Source organism: Gavialis gangeticus, unplaced genomic scaffold (assembly GCF_001723915.1).
Source record: "Gavialis gangeticus isolate Ggan-Ray unplaced genomic scaffold, GavGan_comp1, whole genome shotgun sequence".
Lineage (NCBI taxonomy): Eukaryota > Metazoa > Chordata > Crocodylia > Gavialidae > Gavialis > Gavialis gangeticus.
The window spans coordinates 1419622-1433580 of NW_017729004.1; the positions used below are offsets into that span (position 1 = coordinate 1419622).

The 13959-nt window shown below is 50.7% G+C and overlaps 1 protein-coding gene across 1 annotated transcript in view; it reads left to right on the forward strand.

The window, feature by feature from the left end:
* ELP6 (elongator acetyltransferase complex subunit 6) overlaps positions 1 to 13959 on the forward strand; it is a 49410-nt gene that overhangs the window by 5544 nt on the left and 29907 nt on the right. Inside the window, exons 2-3 of the mRNA XM_019508003.1 lie at positions 10519 to 10597; positions 13151 to 13221. Of these exons, the coding sequence (XP_019363548.1) occupies positions 10519 to 10597; positions 13151 to 13221 (150 nt within the window). The remainder of the gene's footprint in view (positions 1 to 10518; positions 10598 to 13150; positions 13222 to 13959) is intronic.

The window sequence follows — 13959 nt, forward strand, 5'->3', positions numbered from 1 at the left end:
CGGGAGCTGTAGTCCCCGCTCCGCTTGGGGCGGGCAGTGCGCGGTGCATGTCGGGAGCTGTAGTAGCCAGCACCCCGCAGTCCCGGCCGCCCCGCTGCTGCTTGATTAGACAACCCCGCAGCCCTTGATTTATGAATGAATTGTAGTGACCCCAGGACAGCTCTGCCCACTAACGGTGTATCCGCTTCCCGAGAGACGGAGGAGCAGACAGCTGTCAGCATCCATCGTCCACGGAGAAACGAGATCTTCCAGAATCCACGGAGACATGGACGGTTCCCCCCAAATCTACAGAGATACGGATATTTCTCTAAAATCCACAGAGAAATGAATATTTCTCATGGATATTTCTCTCAACTATTTCTCTCACAGATATTTCTCTCAAATATTTCTTTTGAAATCCACAGAGGAATGAATATTTCTCCCAAAATCTATAGACCTATAGATATTTCTCTCAAAATCGATAGAGAAATGGATATTTCTCACAGATATTTCTCTCAAAATCCACAGATCTCCAAATCCACAGAGAAAGGGATATGGTTGCACAGATATTTCTCTCAAAATCCATAAATGGATATTTCTCTCAAAATCCATAGAGAAATTGGTATTTCTCACAGATATTTTTCTCAAAACCTATAGACATACAGATATTTCTCTCGCAGTCCATAGAGAAGCGGATCTTTTTCTCCGTCACCTGCGTCGGCGGTTGCAGAAGCTGTGCGCTCCTGTCTCCTGCCCTGCGCATCGCTGGCGTTCCCCGTCTGTCCCCGGCCATATCCAGCGTCCGTGTTTCTTGCTGGTGACACATGACGAGCTGGCTCGTCTGCGCCGCGCTGGCTGGAGGGGCCCTGCCGGCTCTCGAGCCGGGTGCTGAAGTCGCCAGCCCGCAGGCACAGGCGGTGGCAGGGGCTGGCTCTGGCGGGTCCGTGGGCACCTCCTGTGGCATCCATGGTGCCTGCCGCAGCCAGTGCAAGCACTGGTCTCAGACTGCGCGGAGTTGGCCCCGTGTGCAGCGTGTGTCCTGGAGCAAGTGCTGCGTGCTGCATTCATCCTGGGCCCTGCCCATGGGGCTGGTCCGGGTCAGTTCAGACCCAGGGCCAGCACCAAGGGATGGAAGAAGGGGCTCTGTGGAGACCATGCGTTTGACACCCCCGCTGTAATGCAGCAGCTCCAAAACTCGGGGTCGGAGCTCAGTGGGGGTTTGTGACGCTGGTTTGCAAAAATGCAGTTATGGTGGGGCAGGCTTGGGCTGGAAGCAAGTTGCTGTGGGGCAAAGATTGGGAACTGCTGCTGCAATGCTGTCCTCCCTTGCCAGGTGTGCTGACCACGTGCTAAATTGCTCCCGATTCAGCCCTGCGCATGTGTTTGTTAGTGTGCAGATCCTGCTGTAGTTGCACTACTTCAGACCCTCGACGTAGATGCGATGCACCCATGTCACTTAATTTGGTAACTTGTGGTGGTAGCAGAAGGGTGATGTTGTAGTCACGATGGCCCAGGAGTTATGCGAGAAGCAAGGGTTTCTCAGGGTGGTAGCTTTCATTATAGTTGCCATAGAGTTAGAGAAGCTTTCAAATGTAAGACGTTCTTCATCAGTTGTAGGAGGGGGTGAGAGAAATTAAAATTCCTGTCCTTTCTTTCAAGGCTCTTCATGACCTGCTTTGCTCTCTTTTCATCTATCCGTGCATCTCCACCCTCATTTAATAAGCTGATTTGCCAGCTTCACACACACAGCTCCTAGTGTCTGCTGCCGCTGCTTTTCTCCTCCAGGTCCCTCCAGACCTGCTGCTGCTGAGACGCTTCTACAAAAGTGGCCAATGACGGTGGCTGGGTTTGGGCAGCAATGCAGACAGCTGACTGCTGGCTTCGTTGTTTTTACCATAGCAAGATACAAAACGGCTCTTTAGAACAATGGGAAGATGGCTGTTCCTCTTTCCCCTTTACTTTCTGTCATTTGCTATCTTAGCTTCTGATCCTGGCAAAGACTCAGGCAGGGGTAGTTTCACTCTGGGGATGGCTGTAGCCCACGTAACACAGGCCTCTTCCTTGGGCAGTCACTGTAAGCCTACAAAATATTCAGCTGCATAATGTTGAATGGTTCCCTGTTTTAGATCGGATGAGAGAGAGTACAAAGAGTTAGAGAACCGCTGGGGTCTTAGACCTGCCTCAGGAACAGCTGGTGCTGGCCACCGTTGGAGACAGGATGAGCCTGGGGTCATACACAGGCCCAGCCGTTCCTTTGCTCTTGGCCTGAATCCTCCGTCTGGAGTTTTGGATGATCTTAAATAGACCCAGGTGCTAGATGAAGGCTCAGAGGGATTAAGTGTCACCTGCTGAGTTGCTAACATAACTGTTTAGAGCATCGTTTTTTTCCTTGGTAGTCTGCCTGGTCCAGCTTTCCTTAACTTATTGCAACCATGCTCTCACTCTGCAGGGCAGTGCTGGAAGGGAGTGCTCCTTCCTGGCAAATCTCAGATGCTGGAGCAAGGGTGCTCAGTCTCTGATTCATGGGCCAGATCCAGCTGTCATTTGGCTTGTGCATCTGTCCATGGCTCTGAAAATTTGGCATTAGGGGAGCTGTGGCATTAACTGCTGCTCCTCTGTTGCCAAGTAACTGGGCCCCTGGGGAGTTCTGCAGGCCGGGCGACATAGCCCTGCATGCTAAGTCGTGTTGGCACTCAGTGGACCTGGTGTGTGGGGTTACTCCATGGCTGTACCTGGTGTGTGGGATCAGGGCTTCGTATCGGATTAAGGCCTTAGGGCGAGAGTGCACCGTAGGCGAGTACAGATTCCACGAGTGAGACCCCAAAACTGGACAGCCGGGGCGGAGTAAGGAAATCGGTATCAGGGGCTGACATCCAGGATGGGAAGGAACTCAAGAGGCTCCTCAGGAGTGTAAAAAGAGGCACATGGTCACGAAGATCGAGCAATCCATCGAGGTGGCATGAGGACAGGGTGTAGGGGTGGCGGACCCCTGTGGGTGACCGTCGGGTAGACCGTGTGTCACAGAAGATCCCTGGGTAGCCAACCCTCCACTGAGGAACATTCAAAGTCGTGGCAGGAGAGATAAGGGAAGACTACCCGCGGAGGGAACACCTACTCCGCGATTTGCGGAAATTTACAAGGCATACACTACCCAGTGCTTGAGCCAGGGCTGCACAGGATTGAGTGTTCGAGGCCCGGTGGTCAAACCTACATGATAGAGTGCCTTGGCAGGGTAGATGGGACAAACAGTTTTGTGGGGTAAGGCTATCGTCCTATGAAGGCAGGAGTATGTTGTGATCTATAAATCATATAATCAGAAAATGAGGTGGGAAGGGACCTCAGGAGGTCACATCTAGTCCAACCCCCTGCTCAAAGCAGGACCAGTGCCAACTACATCATCCCAGCCAGGGCTTTGTCCACCCAGACCTTTAAAAACCTTGAAGGATGGAGAGTCCACCACTTCTCTGGCTTGAGTGTAACCTCCCACTCAAGACTGAAGCATGCGGTCAGGGTACTGCCCTACTGAGACACACCTCTTGTCTCCACAAGCCTTTTTCCGCCCCCAAATTTCCCACTGTCACAGCAGCAGACCAGCTCTGCTGACGGTTTGCTTTTCAGTGTTGCTACCTAGACTGGAAGCTGGCATTTTACTAGTAACTGTCTAACGCAGCTGGAAGCCAGACTGGGCAATGTGGGGGGAAAAACATCAAGTGCCACCTGCTTCGTGTCTCTTTCCAGGGCAGCTCTATTGCTGGTAGCATTGGTAGGACGTTTTGGAGAGGAGAAAATTATGGGGCACATGGCTGTGAGATCCAGGTGCGCAAGTGTCCCATGCTCCTTAGTCCTGCTGTTGGCCTCAGTGTCTTACTCTGTCCTCTGTTTGAGACTCTTATCCCATGTTTCCTCTCCTGCCATCTCAGAATATGCCTCTTCCTGATGGCTGCTGCCGTTTCCCTCCCAACCCTCTCCTGTTTTGTGCTGGAGGATCTGCTGGCTCTCCAAGCAGGGATGCTGGTGGTCAGGCAGATGCATTTGCCATCACTGAGTGGCTGCAGTGTTGCAGGCCGGGGGCCATTCTGCAAGAAGGTTGCTTGCAGCAGCACTGTTGCTGTTCCTCCTTCCCTGCCTGCAGCTGAGCTAAGAGGAAATGAGGAGGATGAAACTGAGGCCGCTGGAAGAAGGACACTTCTTGCAATAGCTTCACTCTGTGCATCCTTACATCTGAGCTTGAGGAGCAAGAGTGGCCTGGTAGGAGAGGGCTGTGCTGCCAATGGCAATGACTGCTAATGTTCACATAGCTGCTTGCTGCCTTCTGTACAACCGGCAAAGACAGCAGAGAAAACCCTCCCAACAGATGGGAGGCAGGGGCATCCAGGATGCCTTGAGCAGCTTGCAAGATGACTGCACCTCAAAAACTATCAACTGCGGTATGCAAGCAGGGGTATCTTGCACCCATTTTTTGAGATAATGCTTTGGGTGTGTGCCATCATGCCCTGGGGGCTGGGTCCAGTGGCCATATGTGCATAGCTCTTTGCTGTCGGGGTTGGCTTAATTAATTCTGAAGAGAATGATGAGTGCCCATCGGTAGGAAGGGAAGCCAGCGCCCTGCTTCTGTAAAAGGTTGTTAATCTGTGATCAAGAGATCCCAGGTAGACGGCATACCCTTCCTGGCCTAGGTGGGTTTCTTGTGTAGGGCCTGGCGCACACACTTTGAGTCTGTCAGAGATCCGGGAGTTTTCTAAACAGCAACTCTCTGCCTGACGGGTGGGAGCCTAAAGAGGATCCTCATCTTCCCTGGTGAGTGCTGTGAAAGAGAGAGAGTCTTTCTCTCTGCAAGGGAGTGGGTGCATCTACATGGGCAGTTAATGCACAGAAATCAACTCAAAGTGCTCTGGAGTTTGAGAAAACTGCTCCCAGGCACAGCATCTATATGTGTCCTTAGGACAGCAGCAATTTGAGCCAGGGAGAGCAGCCCCAGGCTGGCAAGGGGCACGGAGGGCCAGCCCTGGGCTCTGGGTGGCAATGGAGGGGCTGCCCCCCAGCTGGCTGGGCTGACCAGGCACTAGTTACCCTTGCATTTAATCACATGCAATGACTCTGCTGTAAGACAGTACTGTCCTCGACACTACTATCGTATGGCAGAGTTCATTGGTTTACTGCACCCTGATACCAGCAGACCTGTAAACAGTGATGCTTTACTGCAGAACTAATTACTCAATAAAGCACGTGCATAGATGCACCCTCTCTCTTTCTCTGCCAGAGAGACACTAAGAGAGAAGGGAGACTTGCTGACAAAACTTGGAGCTGTTGATTGATTCATTGTGACTGTGGCTGGAGTGGGAGGAGAGAAGGAGCTCGGCTCGTGCTGCATGCCATGAATCGTTGCCAGCCGAGGTGAGGCGGTGGCTTGCTGTGAATCGGTGAGCTTGGGTGGGTGAGTTCCCCCAAGTGTAGGACTGAGGTTGGGGAGCCTGTGGCTGTTGGGTGTGCAAGAGTGTGCTAAGTGGCCGAAGTGGAAGCTTTGCCTGTTTATTGCCTGTTGGCTGCCTTTGCCTCTATATTGTAGTAAGACTGGAGTAGTGTATCACGGTGGCCCAGGGAATATGCAACAAGTAAGTCTTCTTTGGTGACATCTTTTATTGGACCAACTGTCTAGCTGGGAGAGGTATCAGATGAGCTCTTTTTTTGTACCCGAAGGCTCGTCTGCCATCTCCCCCAGCTATGCAGCAAGTCAAATAAAATATGTTGCCCAAGAAACCCTTGTTTCTACATCTCTGTATCTACTTAGTCGCAGCGAGGCTCTGCTGTGTCCCTGCAAGCCCCTTCTCAGCCAGTTCCCTGGTGACCCTGAGCTCTCTGTTCTCAGCCTTGGGGCCCTTTGCCTTCTCTTCCCTGAGAAATACCCCCTGCTCCTGTGCCCTCCTCTCAGAAGCCTTCACTAGTTCACTGAAGGGTTCCTCTTAGGTTCCCAAGATGACCAGCCATCAGGCTGGACTAACGCTGGTGTTTGTGAGGGCTTGGACATCTGAGGTGCTGCCCCTGGAAGGGAAGGAGAATAACAAGCCATCGTTCATTCCCATCCTACCCTGCCTCTGTGGGATGCTTCCTCAGAGCTACCATCCTAGGAGACTCTGAGCATGGTCCCTCCGCCTTTCCTGTCAACTGCATAATAACAGAGATGGAGGGAGCCTCTGGCTCATGGAGGTTATTCCTAGTGGGTGGCGGTGGTTGCATAAGGCAGATGTGGGACCTGCTGGGCTCCACTTCATCTCACATGAAGGAGGTGTTTGGGGTCAGAGGCTCTGGAAGCAGAGGTCAGGCTTCAACTAAGGGTGGCTGCAGCACAAAGGGCCCAGAAGCGGTGGGTGGGCTGGGGTGGAGCTGTGTGCCGGTCCCCACCAGTAGCATGGGGCTGGGGCTAGTGGCGGCAGCAGCCAGAAAGAGTTGCCGCTGCTTCAGGCTGCCTAGAAATGCAGTCCAGCCACAGAGCCATCCCAGCCCTGCTGCGCACCCAGGGGCGGCAGGATGTGCCATGGGCCGAATGGCACCTGGGCCAGGCAGGACAGAGGGATCTGACGTGGGCCAGACAAAGTCCCTCTGCAGGCTGGATCTGGCCCAGGGGCCATATTTTGCCCACTCCTGGTCTAGCTCCATCCTCTTTGCAACTCTCCTTCAAGTAGTTAAAGGCTGCTATTAAATCCCTCCCTCAGTCTTGTCCAGGCTAAATCAGCCCAGTTCCCTCAGCCTCTCCTCACAAGTCGTGTCCCCCAGCCCCCAAACTATTTTTGTTACCCTCCACTGGACTCTCTCTAGCTTGTCCACATCTTTTCTATAGTGCAGGGCCCACAACTGGACACAGGACTCCAGATGTGGCCTCCCCAGTGCTGAGTAGAGGGGAAGAATCACTGCCCTCCATCTGCAGTCAACGCTCCTACCAATGCAGCCCAGGATGCCGTTAACTTTCTTGGCAACAAGGGCACACTGCTGGTTCATATCCATCTCATTGTCCACGGTCACCCCCAGGTCCTTTTCTATAGAGCTGCTGCTCAGCCAATTGGTCCCCAGCCTGTTCCGGTGCATGGGATTGTTCTGTCCTACGTGCAGGACTTTGCACTTGTCCTTGTTGAACCTCATGAGACTCCTTTTGGCCCAATCCTCCAATTTGTCTAGGTCACTCTGAATCCTAGCCTGACTCTCCAGCATATCTGCTACACTCCCCGGTTTGATATCATCTATGAACTTGCTGAGGGTGCACTCTATGCCATCTTCCAGGTTGTTGATGAAGGTATGGAACAAAACCAGCCCCAGGACCGACCCCTGGGGCACTCCACTTGACACCGGCTGCCAAGTAGACATTGAGCCATTGATTACTACTCTCTGAGCCTGATGCTCCAGCCAGTTTGCTATCCACCTTACAATCCATTCATCCAGCCCGTACTTCCTTAGCTTGCTTGCAAAAATGTTGTGGGGGATTGCATCAAAACCCTTGCTGAAATCAAGGTACACCACATGCACTGGTCTCCCTACATCCACAGAAGCAGTCATGTCATCATAGAAGGCAGTTGGTTTGGACAGGCACGACTTGCCCCTGGTGAATCCATGCTGACTGTTTTTAATCACCTTCTCTTTCAAGTGCTTAGAAATGGATTCCTTGAGGATCTGTGCCATAATTTTTCCGGGGACTGAGGTGAAGCTGAATGGTGTGTAGTTCCCTAGATCCTTCTCCTTCCTGATCCTTGAGACAAAACTGCAAGGAAATACAGCACCAGCCAGCAAAGATGTCCGCGGGTGGGGTGGGCAGCCAATTAATAGTGCAAGTGGCACTAGCCCATGGCAAATCCTGTCAATTTTGGTATTAAAGTCACCCTGTAAGCTGACTGAAGCAGCTAATTCCTGCCAGAGCTTCAGCCTTCCGCTTTCTGCAGCGCCTGCAGTATTGCTCAGAGCACCTCGACACTTAGCAGCAGCCATGAATTGGATGGGAGCTCTTCAGTTTCCAGGCTGCTAATAGCACCCTGCTAGCAGTGGTTGAGATGGGCTACAGGGATTAATTGGCCACCCCAACTATGTTTTTTGTGGCAGGTTTTTGATTGCCACATGTGTCTGCTGTACAGACAGCAGCTATTTCCAGCGGGAAGGGAGAGCCCAGCCAGATGTGTGCTGCTGGGCATGTCTACACGTGTTTTTACCCATGCCTAAGCTTAATGCACGCTAACCTAGTGCACTTTAAGGCAATTTAGGTGCTCATCTACATGTGCACATGCTAATGTGCATTAATGCAGGTGTGTAGAATGACTTGGGACTAAAGTTAGTCTCAAGTCAATGAACACACATCACGTTAATGCGCATTAGCGCATCTACATGTTTGTTAATGTGATTTAGCTATTCATGCATAAATTTGATACCTGCAGACATGATCAACGTTAGCCGTGTCATTAACGTTACTCTGCAATACGTTTTAGGCCTCCGGGGAGCTTGCTTTGTTCATCATGAGACGTTGCCTGCTTCTAGTGGCTTAATGCTGCTGTGTGTTTCCTTGAGTAGATTAAAAAAAAAAAATGAAGTCTGCCAGCGCATTTCTTCAATCAGCAAAAAGCCCTTTTGAAGATTCGTGTTGATTTAAAAAGGGCTTGCTAAGCAGTTACTGAAAAACAAGTGCCGTGATGAGATTTATGTGGATAACAAGCCTGCACTGATGAACTGGATTCATTTCCAGCATGACTGAAATGCAGTGCTTGCTTTGTAACAGAGCTGTAGGATGTTCGGCTCCCCGTAAACGTAACGGCAGCTCTGCATGTTCCTGTTGGTAGCCAGCACAATTGCAAGGCGAGCAGGTGGCCTGGGGGATAGGCATGGTTGTGGGGGCAGAGTTGGAGCAGTAGGCTGATCCATAAGAAGCTGACAGTGGCATCGTGGCTGTTTTTTGAGTATGTGACACAAGAAACCGATTGGTTCCATCAGAAGGGTAGGAGAGAGTCCCAGGGAAGGAAGTGGCAGTGTCCAGAAGGTCGTGAGCATGCTGTAGCTAGCATGCACAGTTTGCAGTGGCCGTTTGTACCCCATTGAGCATGTGGAGGGATGTTGTAACTTGGGGCATGGGGAGCAGAACTTGGAAAAGGTGCTCACTCAGCCACCCATGACAATGCTGTCCAGCCTTGGGAGCAGACACACGCATTGCTGGTACATCTTGGTGCGTGATACCAGTCACCTATGACAAAGACAAGTGCAGCAGTGCTTACTAGTCTCCTTTGCAGTGCCGCTGGCAGCCTGAGAACCTGCGGAGCAGGGACGTTGGTGACATCGTGTCCACGTTGGCTTGTGTGGGCCACATTCAGGCTGTTGCCTGTGAGGCATGCTTTTGTGGGTGGAGTGCCTGGGTCTTGGCCCTTGGCTGAAGTGCAGGTCCGGGCTGGAATCCTCTCTAGGGTCCCATCCAACTCCTTGTACTGTGGGCAGGTGGTGGGAGTGCTGCTGGAGGCCTGGGGCGTTTCTTTTTAGCCTTTTTGCTCTCTCAAGCCATCCTCTTATCTTTGGCTTTGGTATGGTGCTGCCTAGCATCCCAGTTGTCACCCATTGGCTATTACCATGGCACTTTCCTACAGTCTGCTGTCATTTCTGTGTCTGGACCCCAAGGCTTCCTGAACTCCATCTCCTCCGGGGATGAGGAGGTTCCACGCCTCTGCCTAAGTCAAGTTGGAAGCACGGTGGAGGGTTTATGTGTTTTAGGTAGGAAGAGCTGGTAGATGTGCTTGCTAGATGGGTGACTCCTGGATTATGTGGGTGCACAGAGATAGGACCTGGCTGTATACAACATGCAAACCAGGAGGTGATAGTTGATCACTACACCCTCAGGGCAGTAGACTCTGCACAGGTAAAGGCTGGTCCACTGGAGAAGGGCACAAAGCAGCATGGGAAGGGGGCTGGAGGACCACCAGTCTGCTTTGGAGCACAGGTATGACCATGTGAATGTGATGTGACAGACTCCAGTGTGAAATTGCTCCTGATTTCTGCCAAGACTTAACTTGGAAGCAAGTCACCAGTGATACCAGTGTGAGGTGTCACATGGATGTCCATGCAACCCGGTTTCCACTGAAGTCAAGCCCTGCCCCTTCCCTTACACTGCCTTCCACCACTCAGGAGCAAGCCCTGATGGGAAAATTTGCTAGTGACAGCTGAATGGACAAGTCCTTCAGTTTTCCAGCTGAAATCAGCCTGTAGCAGCAGTCTTGGGCTCTTCTTTGTGTTACTGGCCAATGGCAGGAAACCTTAAAGTTGTGCTAGGCAGGGTTGAGCCACGTTTCTTGCACTTGGCAGAACTCTAGTACAATCTGAGACCTCTTAGCACCTTCTGGTCCTGTTCATCCTGCACAAAGAATCCCCATTGTGAATTAATTGTGACTTCCCTATTGCATGAGAATTTATGGAATATGTGGGACCTATGTGTGTGCATCTTCCTTTCCGATATCTTTGATCACCATCTGATCTGCTGCAACAGTTGTGGGATCTCCTCTTTAAGCTCTTTTGCTCCATGTCTTTCAGGGGACATTCACTCTGCTGCGGGACACCAGGACAGATGGCAGCTTCCTGGTGCACCACTTCCTCTCTTTCTACCTCAAAGGTAGGTGAAGAGGTGGAGTACAACAAAGGACTTACAGTTTCTCTCCCTTTAGATGGAGGTTCTCTCACAAGTGAGGCCTGTCAGTGGGGTAAAGCAGCAGTGGCAGCTTGTGATCAGTGGGAGAGTGGGGATTGGCATTCATTGGCTCTTGTCTACTCCCAGGGCATGTAATCTCTCTGGGGTTTGGTTTTTCACTCTGCAAAGTCAGGTACTGCTTTGCCAGCAGGAATGCTGCACAGGTAGGTGAATGCTGTAAAACCCTCTGACTCCTTGGGGCTGGAAGATGTGTAGATATCAGTGCCATCATCCACCATGCTCCCTTTTATGCTATAATAACCTGGGGTACCCAAATGCCCTTTTTATACAGAAACAAGATGCCTTATAGGCTTTCCCTCCGCTGGTGGTTCCTCCTGCTAATATTTTGTCTGATAAGGTTGGTCTAATTGAATTGTTTTAAATACTGTGGAGATCCCTGGATTCTTCCAGACCTCTTGTGACAAAGCTGTAAGCCTGCAGTAAATCTCTGCATTGCTTTCATGGGCACATCTCTGGGACTTCAGACAGCAGCATAGTCAAATGCACCACACTGGGCATATCTACACGTGCATTTAAGTGTGCATAAATGTAATGCGCATTAAGCGGGTTTAAGCAGGTGTCGACACATGCAGGCGTTAAAGTGTATTAATGCATTAACACTAAAGTTAGTCCCAAGTCAGTCCCCGCACACAGCGCTAATGCACATTACCACGTCTGCATGTGTGTTAATGCACCTTAACTATTCACACTTAAATTTGATACCTGCATTTGTAGGTATCAAATTTAGGCGTGATTAGCCCAAAATCACAATTTTTAAAGCACATTATGGGCGTGCATGTGTAGATGCACTCCCTAATACGCCTTAAATTTAGGCTAATGTGCCTTAAAGCGTCTTGTGTAGATGCGCCCACTGGTCCTCACAGGTGATCTTATCTGGAGGTAAGGCTGGTGAGCTGATCTGTGGTGCAGGGCCAATGTCACTATATACTTCCATTCAGGAGATAGCATGGGGTGAGCAGGGCAGGGTATTGGAGCAGGCTGCTGGCTGGCTCAGTACATTGGCCATGTGGTTATGTGCAGTGTGATTATGGGGACTGGCTTTCTCAGTCTGCGCGGCTGTGTAGCTTGCTCTGAGACAGTACGATTGCAGGCGTGTTGCTGAAGGGCAGATCTCACCAAACTCTTGTTGCACTCACTGGGTGTTTCGAAAATAAGGGCCACGGAAGTGCATCTTGACCTTGGGGTTGTGCAGACTTTCCACTCTGGCTTTCTTGCCCCTTTCTTCTGACTGAGCTCCTGCCCAGCACTATGGCCTCACCTTGGTTGTTGGAGGTTCCCTGTGATGGACAGTTATTGCACCACATGTTGTTCTCTTGTTAACTTCAGCAGTGATGCAGATAAAGAAGTTACTCAACCTTTAACTGTGCTGGGTGCTGTATGAACACTTGCATTGGTAGGAATTATGTATCAGTACCCTTCAATCCTGACCAGAAACCAGAAGTAAATTGCAGCATGCCACACATTCAGACCAGTTATAGGGCCATCAAATAGCAAACAAGCCACAGAGATGTTCCACATATAATGGAGAGTTGCATATGATGTGGAACATCTTTGCGGTTGGATTATATGCCTCCTTTAATAACAAGTGTGGCATGTATGTCTAGACCCTGTTCCTTCCCAGGGCCAGTGCTGACAATGAGCTGCTTGTTGGGATTGGTCACGGCAGCGCTGGGACATGGTTTGACTTGAACCATGACATGTTTTGGATCTGAGGAATTTTATTTCTGTTCCCAGAAACTAAACATCTTGCCATATGCATCTGGCATAGCAGGATGCACACTTCGTGGGATGATAGCGAACTCCTTTCTGGTAGCTCCTCACCATCTCCGGTGGGGAGAACTAACTCCACGTGCTCCCAAACTTGAAGATGGCATTTCTGATGGCTGCTGCTGCAGTGTTTTTGGATTCCCTTGTCATCCCAAACCTGCATTTGTCTGTCAGCTTCATGAGACTTTTATTTATTACAGTTTCTCATTTATTATCAAATCTGCCGTGACGAGCTTTAAATGAGGCCCATGTGTCTGTGCCCCAGAAGAGCCGAACTAGAGAGTCCAAGAGCTATTAGCACTTCATTGGAAAAGACAGTGTGCGCCACTGTCTTTATTTCAAAGCTACTATTTGGACAGACTCTCCACTAGTAGAAATGCCAAGGGTTCTCCCAGCAGCAGAGTTAGGGGGAAGAAAGGGAAGTGTCTCTCTCCTCTTTAAGCCATTTTTTTAAAATTCTTTACTAGGCAAAAATCTCCTTAAATGTTTTAAACCCATCTGAACTCTGCAGCCACACTCCGGCAGATGGTACAAGGCTCTTTGCAGCCTCTTCACCCTCCCTCAGGCCTCTTTTGATAGGCTTTAGGTATCTAATTTTTTCCTCTGCCTTTGCTGCATTGGAAACACTTTGATGATGATGATATGTGTGTGCATGATCACAGTGATAATGTGTCTCTTGTTATTTCCCAGCTGGCTGTAAAGTCTGTTTTGTGGCCCTGATCCAGTCATTCAGTCACTATAACGTCGTAGCACAAAAGCTGGTAAGTCTCTTGGAGTCTAATGATGATAACAGTGGGGTGGCTGTGGATGAAGTGTGACAGTCCACGCCTGAGCAGCAGTATTAGGGTTTATGACCTGAGGAGGCTACAACCGCTAGAGGGCAACATCGCCTCTTTTTCATGGATATCTGAACTTGTCTCCCACTGCCTTCTCCCAAAACCATGCATGTGATATTCTTGAGGCATAAATTTTTCTTCAGGCCTCCCAAAAGCCATCGATTGTAGCCCTTTGCTTTGCATGGCCCTGATTCTGGGGAACGTTGGGCCTGTTAAACTTGTTTGGGAGGGAGTGGAAGACTTGGCACGGCACTGGATTGAGTGTTCTTGACCTGCTTCTTTCTGTCAGAGAGTAGACTTGCCACTTGGCCCTCTTCTATTCCAGGCTTTGCTCTTTGGGTGTTGAGGTGTCTAAGCCCTGTTGTCTTTGGAGAGGAATGTTTGAATGGCACAAAGAGCTAGCATCAGCTGGAGTACTGTGTCCAGTTATGTGTGCCCCACCTCAGGAGGGATGTGGACAACATGGAGAGGGTCCAGAGGAGGCCGCTCGCATGATCCGGGGACAACAGGGCAGACCCTACAGTGAGAGACGAGGGACCTGAACCTGTTCAGCCTTCACAAGAGAAGGCTGAGGGGGGACCTGGTGACCATCTGTAAACTCACTGGGGGGGACCAGAAAGGTTTGGGAGAGACCTTGTTTCCCTAGCGCCCCCCCCCCCCCCC